Source organism: Globicephala melas, chromosome 2 (assembly GCF_963455315.2).
Source record: "Globicephala melas chromosome 2, mGloMel1.2, whole genome shotgun sequence".
Taxonomy (NCBI): Eukaryota; Metazoa; Chordata; class Mammalia; order Artiodactyla; family Delphinidae; genus Globicephala; species Globicephala melas.
The window spans coordinates 116,289,553-116,311,135 of record NC_083315.2 but is presented as its reverse complement, the minus strand read 5'-3'; the positions used below and the strand labels follow the sequence as shown (position 1 = coordinate 116,311,135).

Here is a 21,583-nt window from a genome sequence, read left to right as displayed (position 1 = left end):
CCTATCGTGGTTGGCATTCTAGAAAAACATAAGACGAACATGAATTCAATAAAAGAAGTTCAAAGAGAAGATGCCAAAACAAAAGAGTAGATGAATAGGAAAATTGAAAACTTAAGGATAGACCTGAAACTTATATAATTAAAAAAAGAAAGAAAACTTAAGGGAACATTGAGAATAAATAAACAAAATATTTAATAAATGAACCAGAAAGAACAGGGAATGGGACAGTAACAATTGGAATTACTAACTAAAGGAAAGGCTTAAGAGTATCACAGTGAATGCAGAGAAAAAGACAGGAATTAAAATAATTATTGAAGAGATAATAGATAAGGATAAAAGTTCCCTATAAAAATAACTGAAGTCTCTAAAATAGAAAACCTAAAAAACAAATGTAAAATTTCCCTGAAATAAAGGAAGAATCATACAGTCTTTAGAAAGGCATGCTGTGGTTCTAAAAATATTACAGATCAACCCGAACATACTGATTAAGTTGTTCTATTTCAAGAATAAAGAATCATTCAAGTACCCAGGCAGAAAAAATTAAACCACCTATAAGTGAGGGAAAAAGCAATATGATTGACCTCAGACTTCTTTTCAGGCAAACTCAATGTCAGAAAAGTCAGTAATATTTTTACAGTGTTTAGAATGAAAAAATACTTGAGCCAAGAATTTTATTCATAACCAATTTGAATATAAGGATAACAAACAGCCAGTCTAGAGTACGTTAAAGTAGAGAATAAAGTATTTATAAACCCTTCCTTAAAAGGTTTCCCTGGTGGCGCAGTGGTTGAGAGTCCGCCTGCCGACGCAGGGGACACAGGTTCGTGCCCCGGTCCAGGAAGATCCCACATGCCGCGGAGCAGCTGGGCCCGTGAGCCATGGCCGCTGAGCCTGCGCGTCCGGAGCCTGTGCTCCGCAACGGGAGAGGCCACAGCAGTGAGAGGCCCGCGTACCGCAAAAAAAAAACAAAAAAAAACCTATTTGAAAACGAAATTTGGTTACCCAGGAACTCCCCACAATAAAGAACTCAGGTGTAAAAATGCCATGTATGATAAAAGTTCGAGTAATGATTACTCAACCCTTTTAAATATAAAATAAAGGTTAAACAAGGGGGGCACTTTGGCTATAGAATCCAATACAGCTTTTATAAATTTTTTAAAAGTAGAATTCATAAAGAAAAAGAAAAAAAGGAGTTTAAAACTGTTATTTATTTCATAGCTGAGAGTCAAATAATATTGCTTAACTAAAACACTGCACAAAAAAATATTGATGAGATTCCAACACCTTAATGTTTTTCCATCTCTTAAATTTAGATAGTTCTTTTGGGAATTAATATATCTTATTGAGAGAAAACACTGCCTGAAGTTCAAAAATTTCTTCAGTTTCACTTCAATTGATTACTACTCTTCAATTCAAGTAACATTTATATAGCATTTGCTACAAGTCAAGTATTTTTCAATACTTATTAAATCATTTAGTCCTCATAACAACCAATATAAAACAGCCACTATTTTCCTGTTTTGTAGAGAAAAAACAGAGTCCCAGAAACTCTGAATCTGTCCATGACTGTACAGCTAGGAAGCAAAAGAGTGAAGATTCAAAGACAGGTACCTGTGTCTGGAATCTGTGCTCTTCACCTCTACAATATAATGCCTCTCAAATAAAACAGAATGTAGAAAATGAATTAATTTTTATCAAATTAATTCTATGTATGCATCTATTCAACCACCAACCATCTATCCTTCCAGACAGTAGTGTTTATATAAACAAAGAGAAATGTTTGGAATATTTTTCCCTATTGATAGTTATTTGGGAGTAGGCAGTGTGGAATTTAGCTAAATTTTAAAATTTATTTTTAGTTGTCAACAAGTTAATGTTTTACAATGAGTCTCTCCATCTACTTTTTGAATGAGCCTTCAAAAAAAAAAATGAAACCATTAATATAAACAAAAACCAAATCACGTTACCTAGTCACAACATGAATGCTACAGTATTAATTATTTAATGATTCTGTCTAATGAACCACCATGGGTATTTTTTGTCTTTTTTTTTTGTTTTTTGGCCACGCCCTGCGGCTTGTGGGATCTTAGTTCTCCAACCAGGGATCGAACCCGTGCCCCCTGCATAGGAAGCGCGGAGTCCACTGGACCGCCAGGGAGTTTCCCACCAAGTTTTTTTAAAAAATAAATTTATTTATTTATTTTTGGCTGTGTTGGGTCTTCGTTTCTGTGCGAGGGCTTTCTCTAGTTGTGGCAAGCGGGGGCCACTCTTCATCTCGGTGCATGGGCCTCTCACTATCGCGGCCTCTCTTGTTGCGGAGCACAGGCTCCAGACGCGCAGGCTCAGTAGTTGTGGCTCACGGGCCCAGTTGCTCCGTGGCACGTGGAATCTTCCCAGACCAGGGCTCGAACCTATGACCCCCGCATTAGCCGGCAGATTCTCAACCACTGTGCCACCAGGGAAGCCCCCCACTACGTTTTAATTAGTATTTTATTGTGATCCCTCAGAGGCTAGCACAATATTGGGCACAGCAAACATTTGATAAATATATTGAGGGATCAACATAAAAATATTAGATTACTACATTCTATCTTGCAGGTAACATTTCTAGATGCTCTCGGGCCTTTCTACCCAACGTGGACACCTTAGATTAGCATCATTTGCATGACCTGGGAACTTGAAAAAAGGCAGAATCTCAGGCTCCACTCCAGACGTTATCTAACAAGAATCTGCATTTTAACAATATTCCCCAAGTGACTGGAGTGCACATTAAAACTGGAGAAGTAATTCTTTCCAGAGCATTGTTTCTCTAAGTGCAGTATGTTATTTACCTATACCAGAATCACCTGGTTCACTTGCTAAAAATGTAGATTCTCAGGCTCTACCCTATTTCAGGTGTCAGGTTTCAGTTTAGAACCCACAGCTAAAAGACTTAAAAAGTAGTGGAGAATAGGAATGAGCACAGTAAGCAGAGAGCAGTAAAAGAACCCAGAGCTGAAATAAATCAAGGAGGTGACAATAAGGAGAGGGAAGAAAAGAGGAGTCACAAAGGAAGGTAGAGTAAGGATATCAACAACAGAACTATGAAGAAATAAAGTAACTGTACTAAGAGTGTTGTGCATTTCTTTTTTTCTTTTCTTTTTTCTTTCTTTCTTTCTTTTTTTTTTTAGTGACTGAAAACTACTAGCATGCCAAAAGTTTTAGAAAAAGACTGTGGGGATATGGAATTTACCACTGTAACATATAAGCATCAGTAACACTTTTAAACATGTAACCACCACATAATTCATGTACTTTGTAAATGCTCCTAACATCATATGTAGTTTTAAATGTGTACATACAGTTTTAGAGACATTTCCATATGCTTGGATCGTGCAATTGCTTCATCTCTCTCCTCATTGGCTAACTGCAGTCGAGACATAATAGCTTCATCACGTTCTCTCTGTGCAAAATACACTTCTTCAACCAGAGCTACCAAAATATATAATTCATAATTAGTGAAAATAAAAGAAAAATGCATACTTTTAGCAAAAATAAAAAGCAAAAAAAATATTTTATTCAGCTGAGTTAGCATCAATTCATTTGTTTACTTGAGAAAACATTATCTTTTTAAGCTACTGCAAAATTGAGATACTATTTCATACCCATAAAAGCAAAAATTACAAGGTCAAATAGTAAAAAAAATTGAGCACGTGAAATAAAGGAAACATTCAAATATACTGCAGATAGGTGTATATGTTTCGACAACCTCTGATGAGCAATTTGGCAATGCTGAAGTTGTGCCTAGTCCATAACCTGGCAAATCTCCTCTTTGGTATGAAGCCTAGAGAAATTCTTGCACATGTGCACAAGGAAACATGTATAAAAATGCTTAGGAACAATGTATAAAAATGTTTATTTCAGCATTATATAATAGCAAAAACTTACAAATAACCCAATTGTCCAATAACTGGAGCAGGAATAAAGAAATTATTGTACATTAAAAATGGAATACTATGCAGCATTTAAATGAATTAACTATGGACAAATGGACAAATCTCAAAAATGAAAATCTGACAAAAATAGCAAGTTGCAAAATAAAGCAAATCTATTATTCGTGGATAGACACAATTAGTAAAAAATATTAAAATAAACATGGAAATGATAAACACCAAATTCAGGACAGTAGTTACCTCAGTAAGATGATGGAAGGAGAGGAAAAAGGAGAGTCAATGGGGGCAGAGTTGTGTTGGTTTAGCACTGAACGTCTCCGGGGGCACCATTTATATCGATTATAATACAAATGACATCATGTAAATTTCTGCAGCACTATATAGGGAGCTTTTATGTTACCTGAAATTGTCACTTCTCAAACTTAATTTCTACTTGAAATCTTATATAATGCTTAAAATATCACTGCAATTTTAGACAGAAAGGGGCTCAAATACTTGGATCACTGAACCAAATTTATTTATACTGTCAAACCACAATATAAACTTAGGAAAGATATTTGAAATGTTCTTTTAGGTCATAAAACACTGGGTTTCTGCTAAGATTTGTCATAGATTAATATACTGTTAATCAAGATAGTTACTTTTATATTACTTAAATTATAAGTAGTGGAAAAGAAAAAAAACCCTGAGAAAAAAGCAACTGTATCTTTTCCATAATACAGTATAAAATGGAACATGCAATGGCAAAGCAAAAGTCAAAACTACTTCTAAGAAGCTAAGCCTGAGGGAAGATGAATAAATTAATTAATTCATCAAATATTTATCAAGCTCCTGTGGCAGTCATCAATCCAGTTTTAAGGAATATGAATATAGCAGGCTAAGAAGTCCTTGTCATCCTAGAGTATACATTCTACTACAGGGAAACAGACAGTAGAGAGAAAAACAGGCCAAAAATTAGGTAGGTAGGTAGGTAGGTATGTAGATAGATTGCTTTGAAGGAAAATACAGCTGTATCAGAGAAAAGAGTGATTTGGTAGATAGGGAATAGGGCAGACTATTTTAGAAAGGGTGGTCAGAAAAGACCTTTTTAAATAAGTGACATTTCAGCACGTTCAAATAAAGGAAGAGTAACCATATTCATATTTGAAAGTAGACTAAGCTGAAGAAAAACCAGGACAAAAGCCCTAGAAGTATTAGCGATATAACAGCAATACGGCTGGAGCACAGAGAGGGTGAGAGTTTTGGGAGATCACACTGTAAATCACAGCAAGGAATTAAGATCTCATCTAAATATGATGGTAGTCAATGGTGGTTTCTGAGCAAGGAAATGGCAGCATCACATTTACGTTTAAAAAGGAAGTCTGGCTTCCAGGTGAGAAGTAGTTCATAGGTGGGACAAACATGGAAACAAATTCCAGAAGGGAGACTATAGGAGTGGTTCAAGCAAGAGTTCACATCAATAACCCACAATAACCCTTTCCCTGAAACTTTAAGCTACCTAGAAATAAATATCAACTTCTAGAATAGGAACAATTTGAACAGATCTGTGTTTCAGAAGGAAACTCCCAGAGATTAGCATTCAGTGTGTGGAAGATGCAGGGATCACCTGTATCAACTTCCAAAAGTTGCAGGTTGGATTGTACATGCCCCTTAACCCAATATTAGATTATTATAAAAGTTCACATAAGAAACAATGAAACCCTGAATTAAGACAAGGGCAGCACAAGAGAAATAAAATAGATTCAATTCATAACAAAAAGTTAAGTATGTACCAAATTTCAGAGGAGAGAAAAATAGGACAGGTGACTTCACTAGGGCATCCCTCAACCTATCAAAAGGTAATCTCCATGAAACTCTGGGGTAAACAGGCTACTCTTCTTACTGCTGCCACATAGATTCCAAGGCAAAAAAAACAAAACAAAACAGTCTTAGCCCAACATTCAAGGAAAACTGAAGTCTAGTTCTAGCCTACCTTCCAGCATCATCTACCACCATATTCCCTTTAGGACAGTATTTCACAAAATATAGGATGTGAAACACATTGTTTAATAGTTATGTCACTTTAATGTATATTAGAAAACCATAACTAGCACATCAGACCTATAATTTCTGAGTGGCATTTAATTTAATGTCCAATTAAAATTCAAATTTTATTAAATTACCCATATTGTTGAGGTAGATGCCAAAAAAGGGTAATTTTCCATTTTTTCATTTATTTAAAGTTCAAGAACAAAAAAGAATGGCCTGGCTATTAAACTTAGGATAATGGTTACTAACTTTTGGAGGTAGTACTAGAAGGGAGGATGAGGAACTTTTCGTGATATCTGGTGATATTCTATTGGTAATATTTGGGTTTTTTCTACATCTGGGTGCTGGTTATACAAGTGTGTTCATTTTCTGAGATTCATAAAACTGTACAGTTATTTGTGCACTTTTTGGGTACAGATGTTAAAACTAAAAAAAATTCCATTAAAATATATATATATATAGTTTAAAAGATGAGATTTTTTAAAGAAAAGCATTAAGTGAATAACAGGAAAAAAGCATATATGATAAAATCTTTGAGAGTATATGTTAGGATTAAATTTTAAGCAACACAGCCTTGTCCTCCTGGTCAAGACAGGGTAACAGGATCCAAATTTGTATTCCCACTTAAAACAATTTTTTTTAATGGACAAAACATGCATGGGATGAGTTTTCAAGTTGATAAGGAAATAAAGAGAGTGACCTGAGAGAGGAAAACAAAAGAGTTGAGCCCTATGACTGGCCCAGCTTAATACATTGAAAGTTTTCTGGACACGGCACAGGAAACGAAGAATCCAGGAGGAGGCCAGCAGACTCCACAATTTGAAGAGAGGAGTCTAAGGAAACCAAAGCAGCTAGAATTCACAAGACAATCAGAGGAAAAAACAGCTGCAAAGAGAGAAAGCTTTGGAGACATGCAGAGGGTATTCCTCAAGAAATCAGCTGAGGACTGAGCACACACATGTGAGTAAACTACCCATGCAGGGGAAAGAGCCATCTGAAAGTTTTAGAGGCATCAGTGCCCTGAGCTCCACAAAACCAAAAATAGTACGTGTTCCCACTAGCCAGATTGGAAAAACTCATGATTCATGAACTACTACACAGAATACACAGAAGGGTCTTGCTTCAGTAGTGGGAATTAATTAACCCTAGACTAAACACTGCTCTGGTAATAACCTACCTATCTTTAAAGCATGACCCAGAAGTAGTGACCTGTTTCCAAGAAACATAACTATATCTCAGAACAAAGCTCAAAAATATTTTATAAAAATACAAAAATACCAGCTCCCAAAATGGTAAAGTTCATCATGTCTGGTATCCATTATGAGGCATGCAATCAAGCAGCAAAATTAGGACCCATAAAGAAAATTTAATCAGCTAAAACTGATCAACATTTTGTCAACTAATACATAACCTTGTTTCATGTATGTTTCTTTTTAAAAACACCTTAGTTAATATATATTGTTGATTTATTAGCACTGAACTCATGGCCAACAGGACAATAACTCATGCCTGAACAAAGTTTATCCATAACACACACACAGCCTTCCATGCTTCGGGAACATTAGATTGCATTTCAGCACGCAGCTGTCTTAAACAGTGAAATCACCAATAGAAGGTACAAAAATGCAATAAATGTAGCACTAAATAAGCTGCAAAAAGGACACTTACTTACAATATACGAGCTGAAACATAAAAGCAGAGTGTGGCCTTAAGATGATCAGATTGTTTTTCTTTTCTTGGTGTGTTATTTTGGTAATATTGATAGATTTTTAAATGGTAAACCAACCTTGCATTCCACAAAATAAATCACAGTCCCAAATGCAAAACCTAAAATTATAAAAGTTCTGGAGGAAAACCTCTTTGACTTTAGGTAGGCAAAGCTTCTTAACTATAACAATAGCAAAGCATAAACCAATTTTTAAAAATTGGTAAGTAGGACTTCAATTTAATTCAATTACAAATTTCCACTCTTCAAAAGATGCTAAGAAAATGAAAAGACAAGCCACAGACTGGAAGAAAATAATTGCAAAGCATATATCTGACAAAAAGACTTGTATCTAGAACATAATTTTAAAAACTCTCAAAGCTCAATAACAAGGAAACAAAAAACCCAATTAAAAATTGGGCAAAAAACTTGAACACTTTTTTCAAAGTAGATATATTGATGGCAATAAGCACAAAAAAAAGGTTCTCAACAGCTTTAGTCATTACAGAAATGCAAATTAAAACTATGAGATAGCCACCACACACAGCTGACCCTTGAACAACACCGGGGTTAAAGGTGGACACCCCCCCACACCTCCTGCAGTCAAAAATCCGTGTATAACTATACAGTTGGTTCTCTGTATCCACAGATGCAGAACCGTTGATCATGTAGTACAGTAGTATGTATTTATTGAAAAAAATGTGCATATAAGTGGACTTGCAGAGTTTAAATCGGTTTTGTTCAAGGGTTAACTATACACACCTATTACAATGACTTATATGAAAGGCTCATTAAAGATGTTGGCAAGGATGTAAAACAACCTGGAACTTTCATACACTACTGGTGGAATGTAAGATAGTATAATCACATTATGTCAGTTTCTTAAAAAAGTAAACATACACCCACAAGATTCAGCTATTCCACTCGTAAGTATTTCTCCAAGAGAAATTAAAGCATAGAAATTAAATTAAAGCATATGTCTAAATACAAAGACTTCAATACAAATATTCATAGCATCTTTATTTATAATAGCCAAAACCCAGAAACATCCCACATTTTTAGTAACAGATGAATGGTTAAACAAACTATATAACAAATTGTGCTAGAACAACTGGATTTCTCACGTATAAAACCAAATGCTTTTAATCAACAGTTTAGATAAAGTTAAGGAATTCTTGCTATGAACGCAGCTTTTGGAAGATCCAGTAGTTTCCAGTACAATTTTCATATATTTTTTAAGGCAGTATCATTACTCCTATGTGGTTGTCTGTGTCACATTATTCTGCTTCTATGTATCAATTTATCATGCTGTTTTGAAAGAAATTTCTGCCCATAATGTAGTACAGAGTAATGAGTTTTATTTTCCCCTTCTAGTTGCATACAATCTCCTAGGAAGGATATTCATAACAGCTTAGAGAAAACAACATGATGTATTATGAAGAATATGGGCTTTAATTCAGATCCAAGGTGTTGTCACAGTAAAGTTAGGCAACTTGTTTTTTTTTATACTTTTCTTAAATTATGTTAGTCACCATTCAGGTGTATAAAATGCACAGACTACCATCAGTTATGGTTATAAGGGGAAATTAAATGAGATGATATATAAAAGCTCTTAGTCAAATAAAGTAGATTCTCAACAAACGTTAGTTCCATGCCACCAATACCATCATCACCCTCAATCCACAGACTCACAATTTGGCTTCATTTCCACACACATTAAAAATGTGATTTTGATTAATTTGGACCATTTATATCTATAGCCATTTCAACATTTCTTGCTTTTTTCATTTTTACCTTTTTCATTGGCATGCAAAAACTACAAATGGGAACTGAAGGAGATATTATTCAGAACACTACAGTATAATGACACAGGTCTGTACAAAATATGATATTCTAAGATATTTTTACATTATAAAATACTTCTAATTTGTGGGTCAGATAGGATGCACAAAATGATGCTAAACAGTCACCTAGGTACAGATTAACATGTATGTTATATTGCCCTGTAATATTCTGGCATATTGAAAGGTTAAAACACTATTTACTAAACTTTAAATGCCGACAGGCTTCCTATCACTTCTGTATAGTGTGATGAGATCTTTATAAAGTGACATTTAATGTAAGCTGTGTTCTACTTTATATACAATAACACTTGATTGAAAAGGTAAGGCTGTTAATATCAAGGGCTTTAATAAGTCTTGTTAACTCTATGCCTAAAGACAAATGCTTTACATCAAGGGTATATTTGGTCCCGTGTGATGAAGAGAAAACAATTTTTCCTCTATAATGCTGTATCAACTCTAAATATATAAACAACGTGTGTATTTAAAGGAGCATTCTAAGGTTAAATTTTAAAATGCCATAAAACACACACACACAAAAATCTGATTATATATTTTATAAATGCTAAGAAAAGTTTTCCAAAAGTAAGGTATTACAAAATGATAATTTTTAACACCTATTAGGTTATATGTGAAATTTGTTGATTACGAAAAACCCGATTCCTTTTCTAGAATTCAGTACTTCTAAAGAATCAATGTGCAACTCTCAAATATTTTCAGTAAAGAAAGCTTAATTGTAAACACTGAGCTTTTCCAAGGTAGATGACTATTACAAAGTTCACTAGAAAATCAATATAGCATTTTAGTTGGAATTTGCTCATTAAACACCCACAGCTCTAATGCAAATTATGATGGAATGAATAAAGCAAATACATATGCTTCTTTCTTTTTATTAAATGTAAAATCTACTGTTAATTGCATCTCGTATGTCATACAAACTTTTCTCCTTAACTATTAAATAGCAGCTTTAACAAAAGTCATTAGAGATTCTCTTTCTTTGACTTGAATAAATTTCAATATTTGTTCAGTAAAGGTTCACAGCAGTTAAATTACATTAACAAATATTATTAGCTACTATGTAAGCCAACCCAGTAAAATACTTGTATTGTAGGTAGAACAAATCATTGGGTGTTTACAATAATATTTGGATATCTCCATTTTTAAACACGGTTATCAAATATCCTATAATTCTTAGTCAAATGAGAAAGATTCAGAGAGGATCACCCCCACTCCCCACCCACAAATACTCAAATTTGTTTAGTAAGCTAATTGTTTTCTAACATAGGCAAAAGTAAATATGAAGCAGCTGAACCATATTAAGTATGAGTTTATTGAATCAAGACAGAGTACATATTTCCTTAGTAGAACCCAAGTCTATTGACAAGCCCATATTCTACACTTCTCAAACTACTTTTAAAATACAGTAGCAGTGAGACAGTATATTGGAAAACATTCTAGTTTAAACACTGAACCATGATTCTCTAAATAACATAATTTGGAGGACAGACATTTCCCAGGAAAAAGAATCCATTTAACATCTTCAAGGTAGTTATGTAAACAGAAAAGGCTGAATTAAGGAGAGGGAAGAAGAAATCATTAGGATTTGAATTTGAAACATGTAAAATAATCACTGATTACAATTCAGCTTCCAAAATTCTAACCAACAAATATAATATAGATAATAGTTTGGTAAAAGACTTTATTATATATATAAGAATTTCAGATTGTCTGAGCATTTACTATTATTGCTTTACATGATGTGAAATGAATTCCTTGTAAACATAACATTTAGTGTTTTACAAAACCACCTCATATATATTCCAGAATCACAAACATTATGCTATGTCTTAATTTCCTTAAAATTTACAATTTCTCTTTCTTGGCATAAATTGTTTATTATAAATTTAAACACAGATGGTAAATGCCACACACCAGTAGAGAATTAACCAACCTATTCCAAGTAGTGTGATGGTTCTACTCTTGGCATTACATTGCTGGATTCAACTTATTTCTTCAGAACTTCTTTTACAAGCCAGAATATTGTATTTCTAAAACTGGATTTGAATGTTCACCATTTTACATGATTATTCTGTAAATAACCTTTTCTGATTAAAAATACAAGCTCATAAAAATGTGGCGACAGAAATGTGTTGCATAGTTTTGTAACATTCTGTGCATAATTAAAATAAACAGGATATGTTCTCATATTCTTTAGTATTCAAAATTATAAAATAGAATAGAATAGAATTCAATCATTTGGACATGACATATTTGATTGAACTAAGATGCTCCTAAAATCAGATAAACACTGTTTCCAATTATTCACTATATAAACAACACTGTAATGAACATCTTTGTACACAAATCTTTCTGTATATACACAGTTAATTACTAAGGAAAATTCCTAGAAGTATGATTATTACATTAAAAAAGTTTTTTAAGCTCTTTACATGTTTTAAAATTTTCCTCTGTAAAGCTGCTATAAATTTATACTTACCAACAGTATAGAAACTGCTAAAGCTTGATTAGAAAATTATACAAAATTGTGACTTTAAGTAGCAAAAATATAAACCAGTAACTCTTTTTAGCAAAACTCGCAATCATTATATACATGTAATGAGTACAGATAACTCAAAGACTATATAAGAACACTTTCTAAAAATGTGCTTTTTACATTCATACCTCTAATATATCTGATATTAGAGCTATATTTTTTACAATTATTGGAGTATAACTGCTTTACAATGTTGTGTTACTTTCCGCTGTAAAACAGTGAATCAGCCCTATGTACTCATATATCCCCATACCCCCACCCTCTTGTGTCTCCCTTCCACCCTCCCTATCCCACCCCTCTAGGTGGTCACAAAACACCGAGCTGATCTCCCTGTGCTATGTGGCTACTTCCCACTAGCTATCTATTTTACATTTGGTAGTGTATATATGCCAATGCTACTCTCTCACTTCATCCCAGCTTATCCTTCCCCCTCCCTGTGTCCTCAGGTCCATTCTCTACATCTGCGTCTTTATTCCTGTTCTGCCCCTAGGTTCTTCAGAACAATTTTTTTTTTTTTTTTAGATTCCATATATATGTATTCGCATACGGTATTTGTTTTTCTCTTTCTGACTGACTTCACTCCGTATGACAGACTCTAGGTCCATCCACCTCACTACAAATAACTCAATTTCCTTTCCTTTTATGGCTGAGTAATATTCTACCGTATATATGTGCCACATCTTCTTTATTCATTCATCTGTCGATGGACACTTAGGTTGCTTCCATGTCCTGGCTATTGTAAATAGTGCTGCAATGAACACTGTAGTACATGACTCTTTGAATCCTGGTTTTCTCAGGGTATATGCCCAGTAGTGGGATTGCTGGGTCGTATGGTAGCTCTATTTTTAGCTTTTTAAGGAACCTCCATACGGTTATCCATAGTGGCTGTATCAATTTACATTCCCATTACATTCCCATGGGTTGCCTTTTCTCCACACCCTCTCCAGCATTTATTGCTTATAGATTTTTTATGATGGTCATTCTGACCGGTGTGAGGTGATACCTCATTGTAGTTTTGATTTGCATTTCTCTAATGATTAGTGATGTTGAGCATCCTTTCATGTGTTTGGTGGCAATCTGTATATCTTCTTTGGAGAAATGTCTAGTTAGATCTTCTGCCCATTTTTGGATTGGGTTGTTTGTTTTTTGGATATTGAGCTGCATGAGCTGCTTGTAAATTTTGGAGATTAATCCTTTGTCAGTTGCTTCATTTGCAAATATTTTTTTCCCATTCTGAGGGTTGTCTTTCTTTTCGTCTTGTTTATGTTTTCCTTTGCTGTGCAAAAGCTTTTAAGTTTCATTAGGTCCCATTTGTTTATTTTTGTTTTTATTTCCATTACTCTAGGAGGTGGGTCAAAAAGGATCTTGCTGTGATTTATGTCATAGAGTGTTCTGCCTATGTTTTCCTCTAAGAGTTTGATAGTGTCTGGCCTTACATTTAGGTCTTTAATCCATTTTGGGTTTAGTTTTGTGTATGGTATTAGGGAGTGTTCTAATTTCATTCTTTTACATGTAACTGTCCAGTTTTCCGAGCACCACTTATTGAAGAGGCTGTCCTTTCTCCACTGTATATTCTTGCCTCCTTTATCAAAGATAAGGTGACCATATGTGTGTGGGTTTATCTCTTGGCTTTCTATCCTGTTCTATTGATCTATATTTCTGTTTTTGTGCCAGTACCATGCGGTCTTGATTACTGTAGCTTTGTAGTATAGTCTGAATTCTGGAAGCCTGATTCCTCCAGCTTCATTTTTCTTTCTCAAGATTGCTTTGGTTATTCGGGGTCTTTTGTGTTTCCATACAAATTGTGAAATTTTTTTGTTCTAGTTCTGTGAAAAATGCCATTGGTAGTTTGATAGGGACTGCATTGAATCTGTAGATTGCTTTGGGTAGTAGAGTCATTTTCACAATGTTGATTCTTCCCATCCAAGAACATGGTATATCTCTCCACCAGTTTGTATCATTTAATTCCTTTCATCAGTGTCTTAGTTTTCTGCATACAGGTCTTTTGTCTCCTTAGGTAGGTTTATTCCTAGGTATTTTATTCTTTTTGTTGCAGTGGTAAATGGGAGTGTTTCCTTAATTTCTCTTTCAGATTTTTCATCATTAGTGTATAGGAATGCCAGAGTTTTCTGTGCATTAATTTTGTATCCTGCTACTTTACCAAATTCATTTAGAGCTATAAATTTTAGTATAAAAGAGATAAGCTTATCCCTGAAGTGTTAAAATCAGTATCAATAATGTTATGCACTTTTGAAATATACTATGAAGGGGTATTTAACTTTTTTTCTGCACAGAGTTTCTACTTTAAATTTTAACAGATACCAATATGAAAATTCAGTGAAATATAACTGCTACCTAAACTTTTTCCAAGATCATTTCCTCTTTAGAATTGGTTATTGTTATTTATAATGGTTTCTCTCTTTTGCTCTGTGAGACAGACCGAAGCAATGGGAAGACTATAAGCCTTGGAATCAGATGCACTAAGGTTCAAGTCACAGTCTTGACACTTAGTACTGACCATGTGCCTTTGGGCAGGTTATTTATAAGTCTCTCCAGGTGTACTTCCTCCCATGTAAGATGTAAATATTAACTAATATACCAGATTATTTTAAGGATTAGAGACAATGTATAGAAGCGCCTAGGATATAACTGGTACTCAGTGAATTGTAGCTAATATTAATATTTGATTATTTTTTATCTTTATGAAATTCTTAAATCTTTGATGTCAGAAGTCATGAAAAGATTTTTTTTTTGCAGTACGTGGGCTTCTCACTGTTGTGGTCTCTCCCATTGAGAAGCACAGGCTCCGGACGTGCAGGCTCAGCGGCCATGGCTCACGGGCCCAACCGCTCTGCAGCATGTGGGATCTTCCCGGACTGGGGCACGAACCCGTGTCCCCTGCATCAGCAGGCGGACTCTCAACCACTGTGCCACCAGGGAAGCCCTTGAAAAGATTTTTGTTCTGTTTAGCTTTTAATTTAAATTCATAGTTCACTGTTAATAGATTTTAAAAGGGAAATAAACAGAAAAGTGAAACAAAAATGTTTGAAACGAAGGATTGGATGATGAGAAAAATTACCATTGAGAGATATATATATATATTTATTAGCATTTATTACATTTTACTTAAACGTGAATCTGAAATAAAAGAAATGGGATGCACAGAATTTGGGTTTTAATCTAATATATACCTATGATAAACCATGTAGACCGTTACAACAGCATTTCCTTTGCTTCCCTGTTAGTTTTTACATAATGTGAATACTATCATTATAATGTGATCTCATGTTACAAAACTGGCCATACTCTACCTGTAAGCATTATTTGACCTGGCACTCATTATAATTTTCATACTCATAGGATTCTACAGCCAAAGATAATAATATAATCAGCATTCTACCTATCAATATTTGTAACTGCTGTATTTCACAGAGATGGGACTTTTTGTTTTTATCTGAAATGACTAGCTATATTCTTGAAATCCTTTTTCCTTCGAAATTAAAAAAATATATAGATAGATAGATACATGTAATGCTCCATTATATTAATACTGTTATGCCATTTAAGTGTTAAAGACTAACATATTTTATTAATGCCCATTTATATACAGAAAAATGGTATTCCATTGTGCATTATTTCTTAAAAGCAAGTATTACGTTATTTTCTGTTTTTCTGATATATAGAACTGACTCTTGTTCTTCTTAATCATTATATGGTCAGCATCATTTGAGATATGATATATGGTAACAGATTTTTTTTTATAAGAGAACAATGTAAACATTTTCTATTACATAATAATTTTTATTTTTCCATGTTAATTAGTTGGGATGTCTTAATATATTTGCTATAAGAGTAGATTACATACCTATGCTTTTAATATTTACATGTTAACCTGAATAGAAAAACTTAAGTTATACGTTTCAGGGATTCTATGTTCTGATGCTTTGGACAATAACATTAAACTCATCTCGTCTCTACCAAAAATAAAAGAACATTCTCTGTAATAAGAAGGGCCTAACAATATTTTTTTTATTTACAAGTCAGTCTAAATATGGGTGCCCAGGGAAGAATCTATGTTTAAAGAGAAAAAGCAGATTAAACGCTTGCAGAATCAGTACAGTATGCTAACTAAGCAAATTATGTAACCACTGAATTATACGTAAAATGTAACTAAGATAAATAGATAGATAGATAGATTGATTGATTTATATAAATATAAGACTTAAAGAACTAAGGAGTTCTTTTGACTAAAACCCAATATTGGCCTTATTTCAGTTTAATTGGAAGAGGATCTCAAATTCATCTTCTCCATGAGATATCAGGAACGTGGATTTCTCTTTGTACCAAAGGTTAATAAGAAATGTGTCTGCAAAAGTCAAACAGCATTAAATACCAAAATCTGATTATTATTCTACAGGAGTTGTTCTGTCATTCATAATCTCTCCATGCTCCAAGCTTCCACAGCTAATCTTTAATGGATGACATGCAAGAAAGGAAAACAACTAACATATAGAGCAGAGACTCTAAAGTGAGCATTTAAGAAATAGAAATATAAAGCTTTTAAAGAAATATAAATATCACAAGATAACAAACTATTTAAATAAATACTCTTGTGTAAAAATTTACACATCTGTATACTGTAAATGCAATAGATTAATAAAAATTAAGAGACATTAAACACTAGACAATGCCCACTGAGACTGTTTCAGAAAAAAGAAAGGCTTAATTAAACAAATTATTTTTAAAAGTTATAACCACGTCACTCACCTAAGAGTGATTAAATTAAATGGATTCAGATCAGGTCATACAATACTATCTCTCACTGTCAAACTTAATTTAAATAAAAGAATTTTTGAAGTATTTATGGTTTAATCATTTTATTTAGATGAGAAAAGACATTTACCTAAAGAACAGAGACAATGTTTCAGTTGTGCTTCTCTAAAACATGCCCTAGTATCTGAAAGTCATACATGTCAATAATTTACAAATCATATTATACACATATATAATTTAATGAGTTAAAACATAAGATCTACTTATCAAATTCCTTTATTTTCTTTTTTGTAGAGATGTATAATTTTTTTTCATATTTTCAAACTTTCTAAATAAGGTTAATTCTGAAAGTCAAGGAAAACTAAAACCTGTGTGGATAAGATGAAGTAAATAAAATATATTTTTAACAAGGAATACATATCAATTCTTTGTGAAACAAAACCATATATAAGTAGCTATGAGATAGTTATTTATGTTAGTTACACTTTGATATGCCCCCTATTAGATCAAGAAGTCTTGAGAAAACACGATGGTGACATCATCACCTTATCATCATAATTACCATTTACTGAGTGCTTTCTAATGGGTTAAGTACTTCACAAACATTATCTCACTTAAACGTCACCAAACCATAAGGTAGGTTTTAACCAAATCTTAGTGAGGCTGTCATTTACACATGATAAACAGTAGAAAGATTAGAACAAAGGTTTGAATCCAAAGTCTAAGAATTTAACCACTATCTACTACAATGCGTATTATGAATGAGAAGTGACTGCAAACAAAAAGACATGTTTGAAATACCAAATCTGTTTTATTTGCTGATGCATATTCAGTGCCTAGCACAGTGCCTAGTACATAAAAACCCCTCAATAAATATTTCTTTAATTTTTAAAGAAGTTAGCATAGTCCCTATTAAGCACCTAATAAAAACAGTATCGATGGTGGTGATGATGATGATGGTGATGTCAAAAAAGTAGGGGAAGGTAAAAAGGTCAACCATTTGAGATTTTATCATGATGTAGGACACAATGGAGTTTCCAACTCTCATGAGATCACACTATAATGATAGTATTCACATTACGTAAAACTAACAGAGAAACAAAGGAAATGCTGTTGTAATAGTCTACATGAAGGTTTATCATAGGTATATATTAGATTAAAACCCAAATTCTGTGCATCTCATTTCTTTTATTTCAGATTCATGTTTAAGGAAAATGTAATAAATGCTAATAAATATATATATCTCAATGGTAATTTTTCTCATCATCCAATCCTTTGTTTCAAACTTTTTTGTTTCACTTTTCTGTTTATTTCCCTTTTAAAATTAACAGTGAACTATGAACTTAAATTAAAAGTTAAACAGAACAAAAATTTTTTCATGACTTCTGAAATATATTAGCATAAATCTGAAAGATTTAAGAATTTCATAAAGATAAAAATAATCAAATATTAATATTAGCTATAATTCACTGAGTACCAGTTATATCCTAGGTGCCTCTATACCTTGTCTCTAATCCTTAAAATAATCTGGTAAATTAGTTAATATTTACATCTTACATGGGAGGAAGTAAACCTGGAGAGGCTAAGTAACTTGCCCAAAGGCACATGGTCGGTATTAAGTGTCAAGACTGACTTGAACCTTAGTCCATCTGATTCCAAGGCTTATAGTCTTCCCATTGTTTCAACCTGTCTCACAAAGTACTGGGAACATTTTGTTTTTTGCGGTTTTGATTATACAAGATTCTTATTCTTATAAATTATACAATCAGCTGGGGAGACAAGTTGGACTAACATATACATAAGTTACATAATAAAGACATAAAAGTAAAAAAGGGAGAAATCTGAAGGACAAGAAAAGTGGCACAGGTAAAATGGCAAGATCTGATCAAAGCCATCACATGGATTTCATAAGATGTTGGTTTATGTAATCTTTATGTGTCGAACCTATCACAGGAATTATTTTAAGATTAGTGAGCAAGTAACTTAAAACAAAATCACATCTTTTAAAAGTAACATTACTTTTTCTAATACTAAATCACTGCAGAAAACCTGAAAAGGCAGAAAAAATCCTGTTAATTGAAGCATTTATACACCCATTAACACTATTAAAGTTTGACTCTCATTTTATATTATATACATGTGTATATAGTTTTTTAACAAAAATTATAAATACAGCTTCCCCCTACTTCTTTCACTTAACTTTAATTCATAAAGTTTTTTCATATCATTAAATATTCTTTAAAAACGTTTTTAAATTACTGAACAATGTCTCATACCATAAAGATACCTGAATTTATTTAACCATTGCCTTATTATTCGATTGATTCTAATTCTATTGCTATCATAACTTATACTGATATGAATATTCTTATATATATATATAAATCTTTACATTTAATATACTCAAAGAAAATGGCTATTTCCTTAGAATACCTCATATTTTAATTAACAGTTTATTTGAAAAACCTATAGACATACATTTTTGTATCCTATTTGCAATTTCCAATGTTCAGATGTTTTAGCATGTATTTCTTTTAATGTGGAATATTTTGACTTTTAAAACATTTTATATTCTGCTTAAGTATACTATAATACTTGTATGTGTATGCACATTTGTAATATACTTTAGCAAATACATGTTTATTTTGAATATAAAAATGAGCAGTGATAGAAACAAATATCCATGCTTGTGTGGATTCTTTGTTCTTTCATATGACTAAATAAAACATTTATCACATGTACTCATAGTACCATAATGTTCCTCTTTCTATGAGGGTAGTAACATACTTTTTTTTGTTATTGTGTTTAGCTTTTTGATTGCACTTACTACTGATCAGGTAGGAGATAAGCTTTTTCAAGATTAGCTTTTCTAAGATAAACTTTAAAAAAATTCATGTATAATGAGAAAATATGAAAAAGTTCAAGCGTTACCAAGAGTCAGTTTATAAATTTCCTGTAGTTTCAAACCAATGGATTTCTTAAACAATCCAGCTTTTTTCTTTTGACGTATTATAATAATAATTCTAAGGTTAAAAGTAAAATATCTTCAAGTTTTTTAATAAGATAGAACTAAAACAGTAAAAAGTAAAGATACATTTTGAAAATTTATACTTTAAAAAACTTAGGGGATTTAAATTTTGAGTCATTTTTTTCTTTTTTTTAAATTTATTTATTTTTGGCTGCATTGAGTCTTCGTTGCTGCACACAGGCTTTCTCTAGCTGCGGCGAGTGGGGGTTACTCTTCGTCGCGGTGCGCGGGCTTCTCATTGTGGTGGCTTCTCTTGTTGTGAAGCACAGGCTCTAGGCATGCGGGCTTCAGTAGCTGTGGCACATGGGCTCAGTAGTTGTGGCTCACGGGCTCTAGAGTGCAGGCTCAGTAGTTGTGGCACATGGGCCTTGTTGCTCCGCGGCATGTGGAATCTTCCCAGACTAGGGCTCAAACCCGTGTCCCCTGAATTGGCAGGTGGATTCTTAACCACTGCATCACCAGGGCAGTCCTTGAGCCATTTTTGTAACTAAATGGTTGGACATGTTTCTTTAGGATTGCTTAGCTCGAGAGAAACTATATAGCACTACTATTTTCATCAATTTAGGAAGCTATAAAAATATCCTAAACATCTTTCAAACATTCAACATTTATTGAAATAGTATTTTGTCATTAATGAGAAGAATTCGATGTTAACAAGAATCATAAAGCAATCAAATTCTTTCCATTTTATGCATGTGTGATTCATACTGTTTAGTAATAGGGAAACCCTTAAATATATACCAATAAGTTAATATGTAAAGTATATGATTAGCTATATTACACAAAAGCTTAAAGAGTAAATATTAATGCTTAATGTTCTTTCCCCTCCAAGAGATAAATGAGCTACGCAGATATATGAATTCATGATTTACAATAAATCACAATGGCCTAAATCTTATTAAAATACATCTGTTAAGACACATACAAAGTTAAATTATAATGCAAACACCTTAAAACAAATGTACTTCTTGTAATACCATTTCAGCGATTAGTATACATATTTGATTATAAAAAGCCAAGAAACTTCTAAATTGTTCTAAATTTATATTTGAATTATTCATTTTTAACATACTGTTAATTTTCCTTAAAATATATTACTCTCATATTTCCCCACTAAAAAAGAAACAAAAAATTCATAGTAGTTTAACATAATAGAAAAACAACCATCTGGTATTTGGCTGGAGTTATTTATTTATGATCATCTTATTTATATAGTTATATTTTCATGGTGATGTTCTACTTTGCACAGTAATATTTTGAAGACAGACAGTATCTGTTAATCATTTCTCTGACCTAAAACACCAGAATTCTTTCATATGCAACCACGTTAAGTGGTTTATTATTTTTTTTAATTTTTTATGTATGTATGTATGGCCGCGTTGGGTCTTCCTTGCAGCAAGTGGGCTTTCTCTGGTTGAGGCGAGTGGGGGCTACTTTTCATTGGTGTGTGTGGGCTTCTCATTGCAGTGGCTTCTCTTGTTGAGGAGCACAGACTTCAGTGGTTGTGGCACACAGGCTTCAGTAGTTGTGGCTCGCGGGCTCAGTAGTTGTGGCTCGTGGGCTCTAGAGCACAGGCTCAGTAGTTGTGGCACACAGGCTTAGTTGCTCCCAGGCATGTGGGATCGTCCTGGACCAGGGCTTGAACCAGTGTCCTCTGCGTTGGCAGATGGATTTTTAACCATTGTGCCACCAGCAAAGTCCCAGGTTAAGTGATTTATAAAG

General features: G+C 33.2%; 1 protein-coding gene across 6 annotated transcripts in view; it reads right to left on the bottom strand.

The window, feature by feature from the left end:
* Positions 1-21,583, bottom strand: part of MIPOL1 (mirror-image polydactyly 1) — a 301,233-nt gene that overhangs the window by 205,639 nt on the left and 74,011 nt on the right. For all 6 annotated transcript variants that reach the window (XM_060294763.2, XM_060294764.2, XM_030854822.3 and 3 more), the window contains exon 7: positions 3,342-3,471. In XM_060294763.2, the coding sequence (XP_060150746.1) occupies positions 3,342-3,471 (130 nt within the window). The remainder of the gene's footprint in view (positions 1-3,341; positions 3,472-21,583) is intronic.